Genomic DNA, 21,500 nt, shown 5'->3' on the forward strand with positions numbered 1-21,500 from the left:
TGTACAGTCGTAAAGATCTGTGGTCACGTCTGTTACAACACAGTAACCAAAAGGCCACGTTACTGAAATTTGGCTTTGCCTATAACAGTAAGATCTGGTTCTGATAACCTCCTGTGGGTATTTGCTGAGCTACACATTGGCTCCTAGTCATGTCATGGCTTGTATATGTATAGCCCCAGATAAAGGATCATTAGTCACCCTCACTGAAAGGCACGTGCACATGACTTCAGCACAAGGCTTGTGCAATCAGGTTTTTATCAATATAAGTTACTGTTTTACAACCAAGCAGAAAAGTAAAAGATTAACACTTTCTGTTGAAACTAATGTTCTTCAGTTACACATAGCCTACTTCTTATAACATCTTATGAACTGTTAAAAGGACTTTAAAGGAGAAGTATGGCCATAGCTCTTTTGGTTATACTTTTCTCGTAATTTACAGCAGTACACTTAGTTCTTAGTCCTGTGACCCAGACTCAGCCAACAAAGTTCGCTGTTGATTGATGTCACAGAGCTGGTCCAGGCTCCGCAGGAATCCTGATAATGCTGTCGGGATCCACCCAGATGCTTGACTGGCAGCTGGCTCAGCCTCTCAGCACACTGCTGAGAGCTTGAGCCAGCTGCTCCCACACCCTCCACAGCCCGTCGCTCCAGTGAGTGCTGGAGGGGCAGAGCAGTGAAGACCAAGAACTGAGCAATCAGCAGTCATGTGATCGCTTAGTTCTCAGTTCTAGAGGCGGCAGGGGACCAATGAAGCACCAGACCAATGATGCATCCACCGAGGTCAGTATGATTGGTTTTTTTCAAAACCCACAGAGTACAGAGACTGCTCAGATTTATTTTTGTTAACCTAGTAGGAATTGGCTGCCCTATATTTTGTCTTTGAGACATATAGCAGCTAAAAGGCTCTTTATCTGTACCAGAAATGCTTATTCTGATCTCACTGCACACTGTGAGCTTCTCACGGTGTGAATTAGAAGTTGCAACAATTGAAATAGAACCAACTTAATTTCCTGGCTGTTCAGTATCATCTAGCTCTTCCTTTCCAGCCTCACTGGAACTTGATCTACCCTATCCATTCATTATATTTTTTTTTTCAATTATTAAGGTTCAGTTTAATATGTGGGCATTGCCTAGGTAAGTCTGCATGCAAATGCAGCCTACATAGGAACGCTAACTCTTCCAGACTGACATCCACCCACCAAAGCATTTTGATATTTTCATAATCCCTCTATTCACTATGTGATGCCTGTTTATGTGTCATTGCTTCATAAGCCAGTTATAGACTTGGGCAGGTGGCCATTTTTTATTTGCATGTTGGAGTTTTGGTACGTGGGCGCACTAGGATCCTGGCTGCCATTGTGCTACATGCTAGGGTCCTGTGCACTCCTTTGCCTTCAAGAGGGGTGGGCTCCCTCAGGTCAACCTGCCCTTGATCTATCCATTAAATGCATGTGCCTCTACTATGGGGACTCACAGAAATTGTAGAGTTAGGAGCACAGATTATCAGGGTGCCGTGACGTGGCTCTGTGGCTTACGTATGTATTTGCAAATGTGTGCTAACTAAACCCCTGTTATAAACGCATACTGTTAGACAGGTTAATTCGGTTGTTAGCAAACTGGCTGGCAAGTTGTCCAAGAACATTGTTCTCTCCCCTTTATTCACTATGTGATGCCTGTTTATGTGTCCTTGCTTCATAAGCCAGTTATAGACTTGGGAGGTGGCCATTTTTTATTTTATTTTTATTTATTTATTTTCATAATCCCTCCCTAAAGCTAGCCCACTGCTTGCATTAGGCTGGGGGATGTTGAGAGGAGTACAGAAGCAGGGTACTGTGATGTTTTCAGGAAGCTGTGTACATCACCCTACCGGTCATCCCACCAGCCACGAACTGACTGCATTGCATAGAGAATCAAAAAGAACCAATGATGACATAACTGGGTCTAAAATTAGGTACGTAATAAAAACTGATATTTCCTGTAAAAGTTGAGTGTACCCCTACCGCTTCTGCCTCCCTTTTCCTTATTGGTCTATTAAAGTAATTAGCAGCCATGGCCAATAGGGACACTTGAGATCTGGAGGTCAGTGCCAAGCTGTAAATCCAATTGCCTTTATTTCCTTAAATAATCACAGAACTCAGTACTTCTCCCAAAAGCCCTCAGCCTTGATGAAAACAGTGGGCTGGCTCTTGGTAAGAGTACAGCTTCAGGCTCCGTTCACATCTGGCATTTTAGGATCTCAGGCAGAATCACTGCGATTCTGCCTGGGTTCTCAAATTGCACTGCAATAGCGGCAAAATGTAACACGCGTGTTCAGGTGCCATTCATTCTCAAAATATTGCGCTGCAATCATGGCAAGCCTCATTGTGTGAAGCTGATAGCCCAAAAGAAGCTCCTGCTCCTTTTTGAACAATGCATTTTATCGTGCGACAATCTCATCAGAACCACATTGCATTTGAGAGCCACTGAAAATGAATGGCACCTGAACACACATGGTGCGTTTTAACAATATTGCAGTGCGAATTGAGATCTCAGGCAGAATCACAGTGATTCTGCCTGAGATTTCAAAATGTCAAATGTGAACAGGGCCTTAAAGCCACACATACCCTGACTGCAGTGTAAGCCTATGCATATTACTCATGAGATTACTTATCTCTTCAGTCTTCATTAGTAAGTAATGGTAAACACAGGCAGAACTCCTAACGCTGTATGTTCTGTTTTGGTATCATTTTGTTGAATTCTTCTAGGGGCCAGTCCACACTGGGATTGCACAAGAACATGTGCCGAGTTCCCGAGCGATTCCCATCCAGTGCGATTTTGCAGCCCATTCATGTGAATCGCCTGCAAATTACCTAGAACACAGAAAAAGTAGTGCATGCACTGCTTTTAAAAATCGTCACACCATCCCTGACACTTGCTGGTGTTGTCAACGCTCGCAAGGTACCCTGCTACACATCTGGTGGTCTTGTCCCTGGCAATCTATTTTTGACCTGTATTGTAAACTGATGACGACGTCTGTTCTTCCATCCCCAGAGCTCGCTCTTCTTTCCCTACTCCCTGAATCTATTAAATCAGTGAAACGGGATATCTTGAGACACAGGTGGCCGCTGCCCGGGCAGTTATCCCCCGCCACTGGCAGTCCACTTCTGTACCCTCCTTAGGTGAATGGGTTACTGAACTGAACTCTATTCATGACCTTGAACGCCTGTTGGCAAGGGAATTGGAGAAAATGGGTCTGTTCTCTTCTATCTTGACCCCTTAGACCATGTTCCGCTACTCTTCCAAATTCCACTCCAGGGTTGCCGGTGGTGCTGACCCCTCTTTGGTGCAGCCATGGTGGAGCAGGTATGCCATTCCTGATCCCCCTCATTCTTCTCTACTGCTCTGTACTCGTCTTTTTTTTTATTTCTTCCCCTCCTTCTCAACATATCTTTTATCAGATCACCATTCCCCCCTATTCTTATACTGCTATTGAATATACTCTGAAATGTGTACCGCTCTATACAGCCCCTGCCTCCCGGGCCATGGAGCCCTGGGCTATGGTTTTGTTTTTTATGTGGTTTCTCTCTTATTTTGCCAATCTGACTCAATGTATCGTATGTGTGCCATAACTACTGTATATCTATGATTATTGATATATGCGGATTGGTATAAGATGTTTTATTTTGTTTGCTTTCTCTTACTGTATCTGTATTTCTTGTTATCATTTACCTTATTAAAAACTCAATAAATTCAGATTGAAAAAAAAAAAACATGTCGCACCACATTGCATGGCACTGAGGTACCATGCAGTCTGGTGCCCGCAAACGCACTGCATATGCAATCTGCATTTGGGGTGGCGTTAACATTACATTAGCACCTGCATGCAGGTTAAGGGCAATGCATTTGAATACGGCGCAAGAAACACATACAGAACACAACTTTCCCACACTGTATTCTGGTGTCCAGCCTTTAGTGTGGTAATCCAGTGTACATAGTGACAGCTGCGTCACCCAATATATCTTAGATCAAGCAAAACACTTGTTACAATCATTTGGTGGAAATAAATATTTTCTGCTGCCATAGACATACCATTCTAGAGCTACTTACATGTTTTGGTGCACTGATTTCATGGCCTTGGCGGCATAGCCCATGTTTTTCAGCACCTCGGTGTTGGTGTGGGAGTTTTCTAGTGCTTCTCTCTGGAACTCAATGGTGGAGAGGGTGCCATCAATCTGCATTAACTGCTTCTCTAATCTTTTTTTTTTCTTTAGAGCCTGTAATGCAGCTAAGCAGAAAAAAAGACCCATTATGAGCAAAGAATATAATTTTGTCCAATCAACTACTGGAACAGGTATAATCCTTAAACCCAAGAACAGAAATGTAATACTAATCAACCATAACTTTACGATTGCTGACAGGTAAAGTCAATAACATTGATTATCTCATTGCAATGGCATATGAAAGTCGGTGGGATATATTAGGCAGCAAGTAAACATGCCCTTGAACTTGATGCGATGAAAAAAAAATTTTTTTGGTGATTCTGAACTATAATGAATTTATATACTGTGGGGGGAGATTTACTACAACTGAAGCACTCAGAATCTGGTGCAGCTGTGCATGGGAGCCAATCAGCTTCTAACTTCACCTTGTTCAGTTAAGCTTTGGCAAAAAAAAAAACTGGCAGCTGATTGGTTTTTATGCAGATTTTGCACTCACCAGCTTTAGTAAATAAACCCCTGTGCGTGTATAATATATTCCTACGTTAATACTATACAATTATAACAAATATCCCAACTTTCTGGGATTAAAAAGATGGACATCTTTTAGCACAATATATGTAGGCAATGGGCATACCCCTGTAATGCATTCAAAAAAGGGGGTTTGTGAAAAGAGATTCACAGAAAAGCGGCTACATTATGAACAGACCGTGACACTCAGAAAATTTTCCAAAAATTATGCTTTATTACACAGATATAAATATGACATATGGGCATTCGCCCTGGTTTACCATCACCTCAGTATGAGACAATAACACACAGACCTAAAACCATATAAAATGACATCATTTGTAATGCCCCTAGTTATGGAGGCCATGAAGAATAAGGGCTTCTAATTCTAAGACTCAGCACTCAGGCAGCTAAACTGAACATCTGGATGCAGCATCACTCAGTGCTATGGCCACATCCAACTGGATGATTAACTGTGTCCAGTTTGTGTTCAACTAGAACCAATGGCCCTGAGCGCAAAATATTTAACACAGAATTAGCCTGAATCACCCTCCTGAGGAAGCGGAGTACATCTGAGAAATACATAGATTAATAAGGTTCCCTAGTCTACTATATCATTTGTCATAGACAATGTATACGTAAACATTGAATATTGCATGTTGACAGGATAGTCCCAGGAGAGTGATATCCAAAATGTTGATTAGGGATCTAATTTATGTGATAGAGGCATTTTAATTACTGTATTTTTAAGTCTGATCTTTTAAATATTATTGATATAATTGTGCATTTCATAATAAAGTGAAACTTAACTGTATCTGAGCACCACAAACCAAAAACACAATTTGATTCCTTTTTGATACTCAAAGCAAACTCACCTATCCATCTACTGTACGTGTTCATGCTTTATTTTGTTGAGAAATCACTTTGTAAAACATCTCCCTAGCATTTCTAGCTGTAGCCATCTAGAGCAAGAGCACATGATTATGGTGGAATTTATTTCCTGGAATCCATCTGCCCTTAGCTCAGGCAGGAAAACCTAGCCTCGTGCATGTGTTGCATGCCATTGCTTTTCTTATATGCTGATTTTACAAAGTAAAAACATAATAAAATAAAGGTTGAATAAAAGGTTAAGAGTAGTAAAACACTTGTGTTAGTTAAATTGTTCATTTTCTTGTATAGGTCTACACATCAAACCAAAAAGAGAGACGACTGAGAAGGAAAGAAGGAGGTAACATACATGCGTATGTAAAGGATAAGCAAAACTGCCATTATTGTAAAACTTTATTGCCACGTAGATCCTGGAAGCTGGTTGACTGGTCTGTACTGACTACTGGGTGTGTTTGGGGAATGTTACAGCATTGTGACTTGTCAACATATCTTTCTATTATAATGAAATTCACTTAGCTCCTGAGACACATTCAGTGATCTCACTGAGCAAACGAATATTTCTTTAGCAACAATTACAGAGGACACAAATGCAATGAGCGAGCTGCCAATGCTATGTAGTAAAATTACAGCTGCTGTAAATCAGTAAATTCACTCAAAGTAATTCAATCTAAGTTCTCTAATACCAACCGCATTTAGATTCCAGAGATTATCCCACAGGGTGACTGGGAGTGTACAGGTTGGATTTAACGCAGATGGGGTTAATGTGGAGTCTATCAGTAGACCACATTATAGACAGTTAGTTTATGACAGTTGTCTCAAAAAAAAAACAGTTACCAACTAAGTATGTAATGGTTACAGCATGCACCAATTAGTTGTGGGACACTACTATGAATAAAAAAGTTTAAAAGCAATGCACATACTGTCATGCAGTAAAAAATAGAGCTCGGGCCCCTTTCACACAGGGCGGACTCCGTTATGATCAGCAGGGGATTTGTCCGTAGGAGGAATTGAGGTCCTTGTTAGCTCAGTTTATGCAGAACGGACATGGACTGAGCCTGCTGCGCTCTATGGACCAGTAGGTGAAAATGGACTGCGCTGTCTGTTTACCCCTGACTGCCCTCCATTTTCAACCTGCCTAGATGGGGGAGGGGGGCAGATCCCCTTCAATTTTTTTTTTTAGCAAACCAGATTGAGGGTAGGTGGGTGTAAAGGGACACTGAAAAACTTGTGGGCGGACATGATCAGACCCCTTGTGTCAAAGGGGCCTAACAGTGGCGAAGATAGGAATGTCTCGGCATCAGTTTGAGGAAAAGTCCCCCTTGCCTTTTAGGTGTCATTGGAAGAAAAAAATACCCCTGCATGGGTGATGTCACTAGAATGAAAGTTTCTGCTGTGTCAGTGGGTGGGGAATAAAATGTCAGTTTGTTGGTGTCAGTGGGAGAACAATGTTACTTTGTCAGTGTAAGCGGGAGGAAAACAGCCGCTAACTGAATCCATCACCCGGAAAGCTGGTAACCTAAATAAGAAGCTGGCCCCTTCGAGTGAAAGCGGGCAGGTTTCTAGGTATGGTCATCATGATACTGATACATTTCAGAAGCTGGGCAGACAAAGCAAATAATGTTGTCTTTCCCATGTATTATACTATATTTGTCATTAGTGAAACATCATCTTAGCTTCTTGCCCTGTCCTCTTCCTGTTACTGGACTTCTGGCTCGAAGATGGGGTGATCAGGCTCCTGACTAAGCTGCTGTAAAAAGCTGCTGTAAAAAGGTTCCTCCAGTAAAAAGAGTTGTTTCTTTTACAGTCTCTAACATGATCTGTTAATGGAGAAGAGAACACTGCGACTCATCAGATCTCCCCTATTCACAGATTCAGGTATAGGCATTGAACGCAATCAAAGGATTTTTCTCAATGGAGGAGATAGGTGAAGGGAACATTTTTCACAGCAGCTCAGCCTGGAGCCTGAAGCTATTAACCCCATGTGCACAGGAAGTTCAGCCACAGGAAGAGGACAGGACATTCCTGCACTGAAGACTTCTCTAGGATCCAGCTGCCTGCACGACATGAGGCATACATCTGGTAAGTTATATCACTATCTACTGGTAGGTTATATCACTAAAGTTGAAAAAAAAAATACTATTTCCTTCACACACAAGTTGGTCCATCAAACAAACTTTCCCAAGCAAATAGACAAATCTTCAGTTGGGATTACCACTTCTTTTTAAAGGGAGGTGAATTCTTTACTTGTATAATCAAAGTTACAAAATCCAACATCAGACAAAGGTGTTTCCTCATAATCACCACTTCCTGTCTTCCAAGTTAACTCAACTCCAAAAGGGGAGATCCAATGTTCCAATGTTCACACAGTTCAAATAGGCATCATATAACATTCTTCATCCAAAGAAAGGGCAAATGTTCTCTCCCATCTCCACCAGGGAGCAGTCCCAATGCTCCCCCAAAGGGAAGGCTAGACAGGACTGGACAGTGCACTCCGCGGTATTTCTTTTAGGGCAGTGTGCACCCAGGAATGGAGAAGGTTTGTGTTCCAAGCATTCATCCCTGGGCACATACTTCCCTAAATGTACATACCACCAGCCACAGCAGCTATCGAATTCTCATAGAGTAGACAGGCTGCCGGCAGCAAGGCTGAATGGCACACCTGGGCTAAACATAGAGTATGAATGAGGCCTTAGGGGGGATTTCATAAAGGATGTTGTAGACACCCTTTAGAAATCTTTTGTGCTGCCACACTGAAAGTAGCAGTGCTTGTGGTACTTGTCACAGATAGGTAAGTGAATCTGTCAGTGCCTAACACTGAGGTCAGAGTGAACATACAGAACCATCCCTAGCCACTGTACCTATCACACTGGTGCATGGCTTGAGGAGTTTTGTGCTAGGGATGGGGTATTGAGAGACGAGTTCCTTGTTAGGTCCATCTGACTGTTGATTAACAGCGCATGGCGGAGGGCAAATCTATAGCTGCTATTCAGTCCAATAGCGGCTTTTGAATCAGCCCAATGTCATGCACAAGGTAGACCAGATGAGGAACTAGTCTATCAGTTCCCCATCAGGCTCTGCCCACCCAGTGACAAGTAATTTCACAAATATTGGCATTGACAATATTACAATGACATCACCAGTATCTCTGACCTCTTTGTTTACATTTCATTGTCAGACAGACATCTCCTGCTTGGCAGCTGAATGGGGCCAGGAATAGAGATTTGTGTGGGAAACTGTTACAGTCATGACAGCTTCCCAGCACAGGCATGCTCCACTCTGAGTACTCGTGTACCTCAGACCTGGTCTTAATCACTAATCTGTGAACTGGCGGTAATAATTTAAGAATCCGTTACTGCCACAGTGACTGGTTCTTATAGTGGCGGTAGTTAGAACTACATAAACTCGTGTTGGTAATGTTACTGAAACTGGTGCAAATGCTTGCCTGAATTAGGCACAGGTTGTTTTAAAGAAAAGTACCCGCAGGTTTAATGAACACATTAAGGCTTCATTGAATTCCCCTTTTAGTGTCTTTTCTGACAAAGGTGCCAAAAGGTTCAAACTTTGCAACTTTGATGGAGAAGATTTGCCCAAAAAGTGTCTTGGTTCACCCCATTAGGGAGATGATCCCCCTCTATTTTTCATGTGTACCCTTATCACTGAAAGTGAAAGAAAATCCCAAATTTTGAGTTGCCACCAGAACAGTAGTAGAGGGGAAATCTTCCAATGGGAAACTATTTCTGTTGACAACCAGGGATTTCTTCACTGTGGAGGGATTTCTTTTCACTTCCTGTTTTGGCTATGGGAAAGCAAGTAAGGGGAGATCTACTCAAAAGGCACACAGGTGCCTCCCTTACTCACAAACAAAACCAGATACTTCATGTTCTTTTTCTGTGGTGTAAAAAGGACAAACATTTCACTGCACGTGCACCACACTGCACTCCCAGCCAGGTCAAGGAGAAGTCCATGGTGAGTCCTGGTACTGCAGGTCGGTGACTGCCAGACAGCTGATCATACTTCTTTTTCTCCAGGAGAGGTCTGCCAGCATATGGACATCAAAGCTCCACAATCATTCACAAATTTTTACATCTGAGCAGAATAATTTTCAGGTGTTTTTATTTGAGCACTTTTGGGTGTTAGAAGTGTATTTCAAGTGTTTTACATGTGTATTCAAGCTTCAGGTTTTTTTTGTTTGCCAATGGAAAGCACCAGGAGGAGGAGGCCAGTTCTTACAGCTAAAAAACCTGAAATATGCCACTCAAGTGTTTACAGACATTCCCATTAATTATTATTATACAGTATTTATAAAGCGCCAACAGTTCACTCAGTGCTGTACATTACAAAGGGGGACCGAACATGCGACAGTACAGTAACAATACAATGCGATACACGAGGGGTTCAAGGGCCCTGCTCTTTCGAGCTTGCCCAAACCTGCTTTAACCCCTTTGCGCCGGCGCCTCCCAGCCCTTTAAGAGTTTCAGAAGTCGGGAGGTGGGTGGGGTTTTAGGGTCATGTGACCGCCGTAATTTGCTGTCACGGCGGTCACATGATCGGAAAAGGTCCTGATCGCAAGGGGAGATTGGGACCTTTCCGTAAGTCACGAACATATGTGCTGGGAGCGCACAGGGCATGCGCTCTCAGCACATATGTATTTTCTAATGGCACGCAAATATGTGGTCGCTCGGCGTCAAGGCCCAGACCGCATCTAGTGGTTAAACGTACCTTATGTAGCTTCTGGAGCATCACGTGTCTTACTACAGAAACCTGAGCACTCAAATGTGAAAGGCCAACATTGAAGTACATTGGATGATGAGCATTGTGGAGCTTTGAACTACAAAACACTCTGGTGTGAATGAGGCTTTGGGCCTCATTATGTGTACACAATGTAAGGGCCATGTTTACCTGTATGGGGATGCATATGTGCTTCGTGAATCTCCATGCAGGCAGTCTCTTTGATGTCAACTGGGACACAGGGGCTGCATGGACACAGCTGTTGCTTTGACATCAGTGTGGGTCGGGGTGTGTCCCTAAACGCAAATAGTGTGCATTCGGGGTTGTTCACTGGCACAGATTTCAAATTGGGAGCAGTGACCATGCAGCTGCTGTGTCCCAATTGACATCAATGAGACTGCTTCCACAGGGATTCAGGTAACACCTGTGCACCCCCATGTAGACAAACACAGCCCTCACAAAGGGGAAAGCATTGATACACCCATGAGAATGAGGCCTTACAGTTCAGTGTATGTTAAGGGTGCATATAGAGATGCAAATAGAAGGCTCCTCTCCGTCAAGCTGAGGTGGGCCACATTACTAGCTTGCTTTTAAAGCCCCCAGAGTCAGCAAGCAAGAGAAGATACATTCTCTGATAAAATATAATTACAGCAAAGGCCAAGCCAAAGGGGGTGTGTATGAGAGAAGTTAAAGTGACTGAAAATTGCAGTATAGATGTATACTTGTAAAGACAGCAGAGATTATCCCGAATGTAAAAAAACAAACCTGAACAAAACGTGTAATTTGTAAGAGATTTAAAGTTTTCCATTTCTGAGATGATAAAAACACATCATGGATGAGTATAAAAGACTGCTACATTCAAACAAAATATACACAAGATATATTTGCAAAGCAGCAAAGTATCAGATCAGTAATCAACTTCTACTAAAAGATTTGCAATTTTTATTAAAAGAGAAGTATTATTAAAAGAGAAAAAAAATGTATTCACCTAGGTCAGTGGTGGGCAACCTTTTTTTTCAACTGAGCCAAATCTCGCCAAAACCACGATTGAAATTTATTTTGAGAGCCACATTTTTAAAACTGAAAATACATAGGATGGTACACTGTTTTTAGTTTCAATAAGTTTTTATAGTAATTCATCCTCCATAGTAATTCATCCCCCATATAGTAATTCATCCCCCATAGTAATTAATCCCCCATATAGTAATTAATCCCCCATATAGTAATTAATCCCCCCTATAGTAATTCATCCCCCATAGTAATTCATCCCCCATATAGTAATTCATCCCCCATATAGTAATTTATCCCCCATAGTAATTCATCCCCCCTATAGTAATTCATCCCCCATATAGTAATTCATCCCCCATATAGTAATTCATCCCCCATAGTAATTCATCCTCCATATAGTAATTCATCCCCCATAGTAATTCATCCCCCATAGTAATTCATCCCCCATATAGTAATTTATCCCCCATAGTAATTCATCCCCCATATAGTAATTCATCCCCCCTATAGTAATTCATCCCCCCTATAGTAATTCATCCCCCATATAGTAATTCATCCCCCATAGTAATTCATCCCCCATATAGTAATACATCCCCCATATAGTAATTCATCCCCCATAGTAATTCATCCCCCATATAGTAATTCATCCCCCCTATAGTAATTCATCCCCCCTATAGTAATTCATCCCCCATAGTAATTCATCCCCCATAGTAATTCATCCCCCCTATAGTAATTCATCCCCCATATTAATTCATCCCTCATATAGTAGTAGTAAGTAAGTAGCAAGTAGTAAGTCCCCCCTGTGTCAATTCACTTACCTTTGCTCCGCGCGTTCCTCTCGCCGTGTTCCCGCGCCGTTCCGGTCTTCAGGGCGGACTGTGAGAGGAGCCTAGCTCCTCTCACGTTCGTCACGCTGCCCCGCCTACACACATCCTGACAGCCAATCACTGGCTATCAGGATGTGAGTGGCAGCGAGACTGGGCAATCATTGCATTTGAGCGCGCTGCCCTGGCTGTTTTTTTTTTGGATCACGCTGTAGAGTCCCTGCCGCCCGAGAGGAGGGAGGGGAGCGGGCGCCCGGCTCGCGAGCCGCAGCTTGCCGACCACTGACCTAGGTGAATGCAGCATTGAGCAATGCTGCGTCTGTTCCCCGACAGCTCTGCACAGAGAACTGAGTGATTAAAGGTTGCGATCACTCAGTTCTTCCCCTCCACTCTGAGCAGAGAGCCAGCATTGTCAGTCTCCAGCTCTCTGCTCTGCCCCTCCAGCATTTACTGGAGTGGTGGGCTGTGGAGGGGGCAGGAGGGGATGTCTTAGGCTCTATGTATATTGCCGAGAGGCTGAGCCAATGCTGGCCCAAGGTACCTTTCAGAGCCTGGACTTGCTCTGTGATGTCAGCTGATAGAACTAACTGCACTCCTGTGATCCATTGAGGAAGTATAGTTAAAATAGCTTTGTCTATACTTCTTTAATAACATTTGCCATCTGCATTATGGGTGTCAGAGGTGTGCACAGGTGCCTTTCATAACTGAAACCTTAGGTCATTCATGAATAGAGTTGTGGTTACACTGTCAATGTACATTAGCCAAAGTATTTCATTGAGTTGACCCTGTGGAGATATACAGTACATTTCCTATGCAAAGCTGTAGGACATTCATTGTAAATCATAACCAGCATCTATGATCCTCTTTAGAATTCCGTCTTGCCTCCACATGGTAAATGTCAGAGTGGGCAACAGGTTCTGTATCTGTTGAAAACTGATAAACTAACTTGTGGCAAGCACTGTATGCAGGGGCACACAGAGGAGTTTTGTGGCTGCGTGGGTGAAGCCTGATGGGGAATCAGAGACACTAGTTCTCTATCAGGTCCGTTCTCTCTTTGTGATTGACAGTGGGCTGATCATTAGCCAACAGAAAGCCTGCAATTGGCTATAGAATCCGCCCACTGCCTGCGGTCAATCACAAGTGGACCTGATAGGGAACTAGTCCCTCAGCTTCCCCATAAAGTTCAACCCATTTTCAGCATCACTGTTTGCTAGGAACCTGTTGGCTGTGAATTGTGTCCTTGACTTGACAACAGTGGTGACAGGTGGGGAGAGGGTGGAAAACATGCCATTCTTCTTCACAGTGTACAGAGACAGACGCTCTGTCTGTCTCTGTACAGCAAGTTAGAGTTCGTCTTAATTACCTCTAGCTTCATTAGCTAAAAACTGAATTGTTGATTGTTGAATTTATTGCAGTAGTAGCACCACTTTGTGAAACTAGCCGAACTACCAGAATCTGCCACGTCAGTAAAGCTGAGGAAACTGGCGACAGGGATTTTTGAATCTGGAACTGGTCATTTTAAAGGGGCCATACCGTCATTAAAGTGTTATTAGTGTTTTATTGAATTTCCTCATGGTATGGCCTGGTAGGCTTCCTTTAACTTAATATGGTCAAATATATGTACATACCCTAGCTTGCATGTAAAGACTGAGGCTCGTCACTCCTTTAAGGTAATTATCGTACCATTCCTAACTTTATATCCAGTGTGCACCCAGGTATAATGAAAACATACACAACGATTGACTGTTGTGGATTGTTTGCTTACCTCCTTGCCTTCTTATTGGCCACCAAATGTTATGGGCATCCCCAGGGGCCAGTAGGAATGCACATTGGTGGACAAAAGTGAGTCAAGTATCAAAAGTTATAAACTATGTCAATTTCAACCATGAAAGATGTGGTTGATATTTACTATGAGTCTCAGCACCACAAGTGCCTGCGGTATGAATTCAGGACCATAAGTTTTCTTTAAGGAGACGAGACTTATATGCAACTGTACAAGTCCACACAAAAAGAGTTCCTGACATGTCACATCTCCTAGCTACTACTTTACAACAGCATGAAGTAATCATGTAGAAGCCGTAAAGAGAAACCACAGCACACAGTGGGGGACGAGGCATCTGACACACCTGAAGTGTTTGGGATGCTGAAGAAACTGCAGCACACATACTGTAGATCTTCAGGAAAGCAACAATTCGAGTCAGTGGCCATTAGTGAAGTAAGTACAGTGTTCTTTTGCAGGGGCCCATTTTATTTTTCAAAAAGTTTGAGGATTTTCATAAAGATTCACCAACAGAAACCAATAGCATGTCTTACACTTACAGTTCCAATAGTGTTTTATTATTACTATTATTACAGGCACTTATATAATGCTGTAAATTTACGCAGAGCTTTACATATATATTGCACATTCTCATCAGTTCAGAACACAAAAATGCAATCCAAATCTATTCCGGATGTGTCTCTGCATGCGTGTTTTCAACACGTTTTTGGTTCATTCTGGTGTGTTTTTGATGTGGTACAGATCCTTTTTTTCATTCTTCCTGTTTTACTTCAATATATTGATAGTCTAGTGTGTTTTTTATGCATTTTTTATGCATGTAGCTGTATTTGTTTATGCGTTTTACTGCTTTCCAATACAGGAAAAATGCAGCATGCTCTACTTTTTCTTTTACTTTTTACTTTTGTGGAAATGGAACGCATGGGAACGCAAGCACTGATGTGAACTATGCCATTGAAAACCATGTAACCTACTTTCTATGCATTTTGGATGCAGAAAAATGGCCCTTGGGAGCAGTCTACACCACATGCAATCCAGTGTATTTTTTTCTGTACCGAAAATACATGAAAAGTAGGTTATATGGATTCAAATGGCATAGTTCACACTAGTGCAGTCAGTTCCAGTGAGCTCCAGTTCCAGAGAAAAAAAAGTAGCACATGCTGCATTTTTCCTGCACTGAACTGTAATGGAATGTAGTAAGAAACATCAAAAATGCACCAGAATGCAAAAAAAAAAAAACACCAGACCCCAGTACAGTGAAAAAAAAAAGAAAGAAGGAAAAAAAAAGTATCTGCAACACATTTTTGTGGTGTGAACTGGCTTTATAGGAGTGTACAATCTAAGCTTCCTAACCCACATTCATACACACACTAGGGCCAGTTTAGACAGGAGCCAATTACCCTACCAGCCTATCTTTGGAGTGTGGGGGAAAACCAGAGGACCAGGAGGAAACCCATACAGGCAGAACATGCAAACTCCAGGTCACGGTTGGGATTCAAACACTGTGCTGCCTTTACAGCTTAGACATAAGTATAGCTTAGTAATGCATCAGTTCTACAGCAACATCAAGAACATAATTCTTGTCTAAGGGGCCCTTTGTTAAAAGAAAATACATTTCCAGCAACAGTCACTTTAATCACCAAAGAGTAGTTGTAGAGCTGCAGCCTAGACAGTCAGAGGTGACACAGGGGGCAGGGCCGTGGATAAGGAGGTACCACCAATCTTACTGTACGGGGCCCAGGCAGCTAGGTGAATCAGATTTGTGGGCAAGGAGGGTGATCGGCACAGCGGGGGGGGGGGAGGTAAATTACTGGAACCAATCTTCTGTATGGCTCTTTGCAGCAACTGAAAGCTGGCTTCTTCTCCTCTCCCTCTTGCTGGCTTTCATCTGTTGCAGAGAGACCCATACATGGGACTGATTCCAGTAATTCACCCCCCCTGCCGCATCCATCACCCTCCCTGTGCACCAAACGTTTCCCTTTGCTCCCCAGGGCCCCTGTGTGCCCCCACCCCTGCAGTGCTGCTGGCTTCTCTACTCTTTCCACCGGCAACTGCAGTCACGCAAAAGGTTCCTTCAGGATGGAGAATGGGGGAAGGGTCTGGTAAATGTAGCACATTTACAAGCCCTTTACTTTCCTGAATGAACGCAATGAGGGATTGGTACCGATAATTTATAACTGAAGCATACTAAACTGTGTTTTTTTTTTGAGGGGGCCCTGTCAGGTTGACTTTATGGGGCCCCGTGGTTTCTAACAGCAGCTCTGACAGTGGGTGATGGGGCTGGTAGGACAGCCAATATTTGTCTTTAGGTCTTCTTTAAGAAATGATTTCTAATTATACACGACCAACAGTTTGATAATGAAGACATTTGCTATTGTCTGAATGAGTGTTTATGTAACAAGACTACAGTTGTGTTCAAAATAATAGCAGTCAGACATCACTAACCTGTTCAATCACTGTTTTTGGTAGAAATGATATTTCTACATGGCAAATAATTTACTAGCAGGTGTAGTAGAGTAATAGAAATCCAACAGACCCAAAAGTCATGACATGCATGCTGCTGATTCTGTGTGATTGAATCACTAATTGAAAGGGGCATGTTCAAAATAATAGCAGTGCGGAGTTCTATCAGTGAGGTCATTCATTCTTTGAAAAACAGGTGGCAATTATTGCCTTTATTTAATGAAGGAAGGCAGCAAATGTTGTACATGCTGGTTACAGCGCATTTCTCTCTGAAATTCTGAGGAAAATGGGTCGTTCCAGACATTGTTCAGAACAACAGCGTACCTTGATTAAAAAGTTGATTGGAGAGGGGAAAACATATAAAGAAGTGCAGAAAATGATAGGCTGCTCAGCTAAAATGATCGCAAATGCTTTAAAATGGCAACCAAAACCTGAAAGACATGGAAGAAAGCGAAAAACTACCATTTGAATGGATAGAAGAATAGCCAAAATGGCAAGGACTCAGCCAACAATCAGCTCCAGGAAGATCAAAGAAGGTCTAAAGTTACCTGTGAGTACTGTTACAATTAGAAGACACCTATGTGAAGCCAAGCTATCTGCAAGAAGCCCCCGCAAAGTCCCACTGTTGAAAAAAAGACGTGCTGAAGAGGTTACAATTTGCCAAAGAGCACATTGACTGGCCTAAAGAGAAATGGCGCAACATTTTGTGGACTGATGAAAGTAAGATTGTTCTTTTTGGGTCTAGTGGCCGGAGACAGTTTGTCAGACGACCTCCAAACACTGAATTCAAGCCACAGTACACTGTGAAGACAGTGAAGCATGGTTGCGCAAACATCATGATATGGGGATGTTTCTCATACTACGGTGTTGGGCCTATTTATCGCATACCAGGGATTATGGATCAGTTTGAATACATCAGAATACTTGAAGAGGTCATGCTGCCTTATGCTGAAGAGGAAATGCCCTTGAAATGGGTGTTCCAACAAGACAACGACCCCAAACACACCAGTAAACGTGCAACATCTTGGTTCCAGACCAACAAGATTGACGTTATGGAGTGGCCAGCCCAATCCCGGATCTTAATCCAATAGAAAACTTGTGGGGTGACATCAAAAATGCAGTTTCTGAGGCAAAACCAAGAAATAGAGAAGAACTGTGGAATGTATTCCAATCATCCTGGGCTGGAATACCTGTTCACAGATGCCAGAAGTTGGTTGACTCCATGCAACACAGATGTACAGCAGTTCTCAGAAACAGTGCGACTACAACTAAATATTAATTAAGTGATTCAAAGGAAAGCAAAATCTTCATTTTTCAGTTTATATAGTGAATGTTTGAGTTTGTAAATAAGAATACAAACACTGCTATTTTTTTGAACAGTCTAATATTCACTTTTCTTCAATTTTTTTAGAGGAACAACCCACATTTGATATACTTTTCTTCATATTTTGATTTGGAATAGAATGTGTAGTGTTCCCAATGCATTTGTGTGTATGGAAATAAAAGCTATTAGAAGGATTTTGAGCTTTATTCACTCTTTTCAACACACTGCTATTATTTTGAACACAACTGTATATGCTATGTTCTATATGTTTTATTTACATGTATTGGTGACCAACAATCATGCCTCACAATAGTGAGCTGCATTCACAATAGTGTTCTAGAGGATAGGCTTCCTAATGCTCCTCTGTTCTCCTATCTTTCCAGAGCTCTGGGTTTCTAATCTCCTGGCAAAACGTCTCTTCCATTTCTCCAGGATAGTATTTCACCTCAGGATTCTGTTCTCTGACTAAGGCACTCCATTATTCATTAGAAGAAATTCACACACATCTAAGGTCAACACCTCTCCCGGCAGAGGCTCTGAAGAAAGCAAACTAGAATATGATGGCTGTAATCATAAAGCCATCAAAGAAACAAAACAAGGCACGCCTTTCCTGCGGAGTCCTAAGAATAGACCTGAATCCCAAAGGCTGCGGTTTGCTTAGAAAAGTTTTGCTGCTCGCCATAGCTGAAAGAGAACTGGTCATGACTGGCTTAAGCAAGGATCTGATTTTATTATGAAATAGTGTAGACTTGTTAAAGTGATTGTAAAGTATATTTTTTTTATTAAAATAATAAACAGGTTCATACTTACCTACTTTGTGCTATGGTATTGCACAGAGCCACCCCTTACCATCTCTTCTGAGGCCCCCTGCTGGCAATCTTGGCGGCTCCTCCTCTTCTGTGTCTGCCCCTATAGCAAGCCACTTGCTTGGGGGTAGATGTGCGGGCTCAGTCCTGAGCCGGGCTGTATGTGTCTATAGACACACACAGTGCAGCTTGGCCCCATCCCCCTCCTGGTCCCTCCTCACTGGCTTTGATGGACAGAAGCAGGAGCCAATGGCTCCCATTGTTCTAAACAATGCCTGTGAGACCAGGAAGACAGGGAGAGAAGACCTGCAGCCAAGCACAGCGGTGGATCAATACAGGAGGCAGGTAAGTGTTAGGAACAGAAAAGGAGGGAACACACAGTGGAAGGTTTTTCACCTTAATGCAAAGAATGTATTAACCACTTCCAGACTGCCCACCCGCAATATACTGCGCACCAGCAGCTCATACAGGCAAAGCGATGGACTGGTACATCACATACATAGAAACGGGGACATAGAAATGGGAAAATGTCAATAGGAGCGTAGTTTATCTCTACATCTATAAATAAATATAAAGCAGCATCACAAATGGACAACGAGGCTTAATGTGATGCTGTTATCATGCTTAGCCTATAATTTTCAGGTATTTATATAAACTAAGGGCCTCTACACCAGCCTTTCACAACCTTTTTAATTTGAAGGAACCCTTAAAAACACTTTTGAGTCTCAGGGTACCCCTGATAATAAATACTATATCTACTGTATAGCTCATGGTGCATCAGTGTGAGTGGTAAGTTGCAGACTTACTGAAAAAGAAAAGAATAAGGAATGTGGGGTATTAGTAAAAGCGTTAAGGAGGGTTAAACTGACGACAATGGAAAATTGTGAATTTACGGAATAAGAAAATAATAAGGAATGTGGGGCATTAGTAAAAGCGTTAAGATGGGTTAAAATGAAGACAACAGTAAGTTATGGAACAAGAAAAGGATAAGGAATGTGGAGTGTTAGTAAAAGCGTTAAAAACTGATAAAATGAAGAGAACGGTAAGCTATGGAGTAAGAAAAGGATAAGGAATGTGAGGTTGTGCATTTGACACCCAGGGCTGATCAATATGACAAAATTATTTTCAGTGAAAATGAAACAAATTGTAATGATGGACAGAAAATAAATGCAGACTGTGAAAATTGCAGCTTTCCCTCACATTGGTGCCCAGTGGAGAAACACTTGCTTATTATGATAGTCAATGCAGAAGTGCCTCTAATATTAGTGGCCAGTGAAGTGTCCCTTTACATTAGTGGTCAGAGCAGTGCAACCATACATTGTTGGTTAGTAAAATGCTTCCCTACATTGCTACTCAATGGAGAAAGGCCCCCTTACATGGTCTTAGAGATAGTAGAAGAGTGAAGGCCCCTATTACACTGGAGGCCACTGGGAAGAATGCTCCTTGCATTGGTGGGCAGGTGAAAGAATACCTTCCTTACAGATAGTGAAAAAGATCACCACTATCAGTAGTTGCTCATCTGAGAATCAGAAAATGCTCATTGCTTAAGGAACCCCTAGCAATCTTTGGAGGAACCCCAAGGTTCCAGGGAACCCTGGTTGAGAAAGCCTGTTCTGCACACACTGTTCAGCAAAGGTCTCCTGAGCATACGAATAATATAATAGGCCAGCCACACTCACTACAGCAAGGCAGAAGGGGATGTCCTTAGGTCCAAGACAGCCATTTTACATACACCAGACAAACTTTGCCCAAGGCACCAATAAATAATCAACTATAAAGACAATAACATGGTTCCTTTTTAAGAAGTGTGTGATACTTTTTTTTTGAAGAAGCGGAAGTACGGTAGTTTAAGAGTTCATAGTTACATGTTATGAAGAACACTGTTAGTAAAAGTGTTAGGAAGGGTTAAACTAAAGACAAGATCCTGGCAAGGTGGCGATGTGCTCACCTCTCTTGTTTTTGGTTCCGTGCTTCCTTGCTGTGGCCAGTTCCTGTTCGATCTTCTTTTCCAAATATTCCTGTTTCTTAGTTAACATCTCCTCTGTTTCCCGAAGTCTGAACAAAGCCTCCTGGGCACTGGGGGCCCCTTTCCTGCCTTTAGAAGACCCAGAGCCAGCGGAGGACTTGAAAAATTTGGTGATTTTACTCATGGTTGTGTGTTATTTCCTCCCCAGTCAGAAAGAAGCCATTCAGCAGGATTGTCCCTCTCAGAAATCTGGATACAGGAAGAGAAGCACGGAAAGCAGCCCTGCTAGGCAGACACCTGTCATTTCCTGACTAGTAAAACTTGAAATGCAGCTTCAGCTGACCTGCCAGTGGGGTGGGGTATGATTAGAATGATCAAGTGACTTGTTACGTAGCTGAATACCTGTCTGATAATCTCACACCTACCACATGGCATATACCAAATGAAATTTCATTAGATGTTTCTCTGACATCATCCAGAGCTAAACAATGACTAACCCTGCTACTTTTAGCAAGTAAGAGTCACAATCCCATGTACAATATGTCCCAACAATAGCTGAAATTATGTAATTATGAATGACAGATTTCTTCTATCTATCATATTAGAATGATAATGAGAAAATAATGAAAACATTTATCAAAGCAGTAGTGAATGCTAACTTAAAGGGGACATACTGTATGGCCAAAGCTCGTAGCACTCAGTTCTGCACTCCTGTGACTCAGATTCAGCCGACAGTGGGCTAAAGTTCGCTGTCAACCGACATTGCAGAGCTGGTGCAGGCTTTGCAGGGATCCTGACAATAATAATGGGATCAGCCCAGATGCCTGATTGTCAGCTAGCTCTCCATCTCAGCATGCTGCTGAGAGCCTGAGCTGGTCGCTCCCACCCCCTCCATAGTTCGGTGCTCCTGTGTGTGCTGGAGGGGCAGAGCACAGTGCAGTGACTGACAGTCACTGCTCTCTGCTCAAAGCATACCAGTGAATGGAGCAGTGTTTGATCGCTCAGTTCTTGGT

At 42.5% G+C, this 21,500-nt stretch overlaps 1 protein-coding gene across 1 annotated transcript in view; it reads right to left on the reverse strand.

Moving 5' to 3' along the window:
- Nucleotides 1–20,801, reverse strand: part of CHMP4C (charged multivesicular body protein 4C) — a 42,618-nt gene extending 21,817 nt beyond the window's left edge. The window contains exons 1-2 of the mRNA XM_089660983.1: nucleotides 20,470–20,801; nucleotides 4,087–4,264 (exon numbers count right to left, since the gene is read on the reverse strand). Of these exons, the coding sequence (XP_089517109.1) occupies nucleotides 4,087–4,264; nucleotides 20,470–20,671 (380 nt within the window). The 5' untranslated portion in view covers nucleotides 20,672–20,801. The remainder of the gene's footprint in view (nucleotides 1–4,086; nucleotides 4,265–20,469) is intronic.
- Nucleotides 20,802–21,500: the final 699 nt, after the last annotated feature.

Source organism: Staurois parvus, unplaced genomic scaffold (assembly GCF_062004578.1).
Source record: "Staurois parvus isolate SC_StPar_1 unplaced genomic scaffold, SC_StPar_1.0 ptg001302l, whole genome shotgun sequence".
Lineage (NCBI taxonomy): Eukaryota > Metazoa > Chordata > Amphibia > Anura > Ranidae > Staurois > Staurois parvus.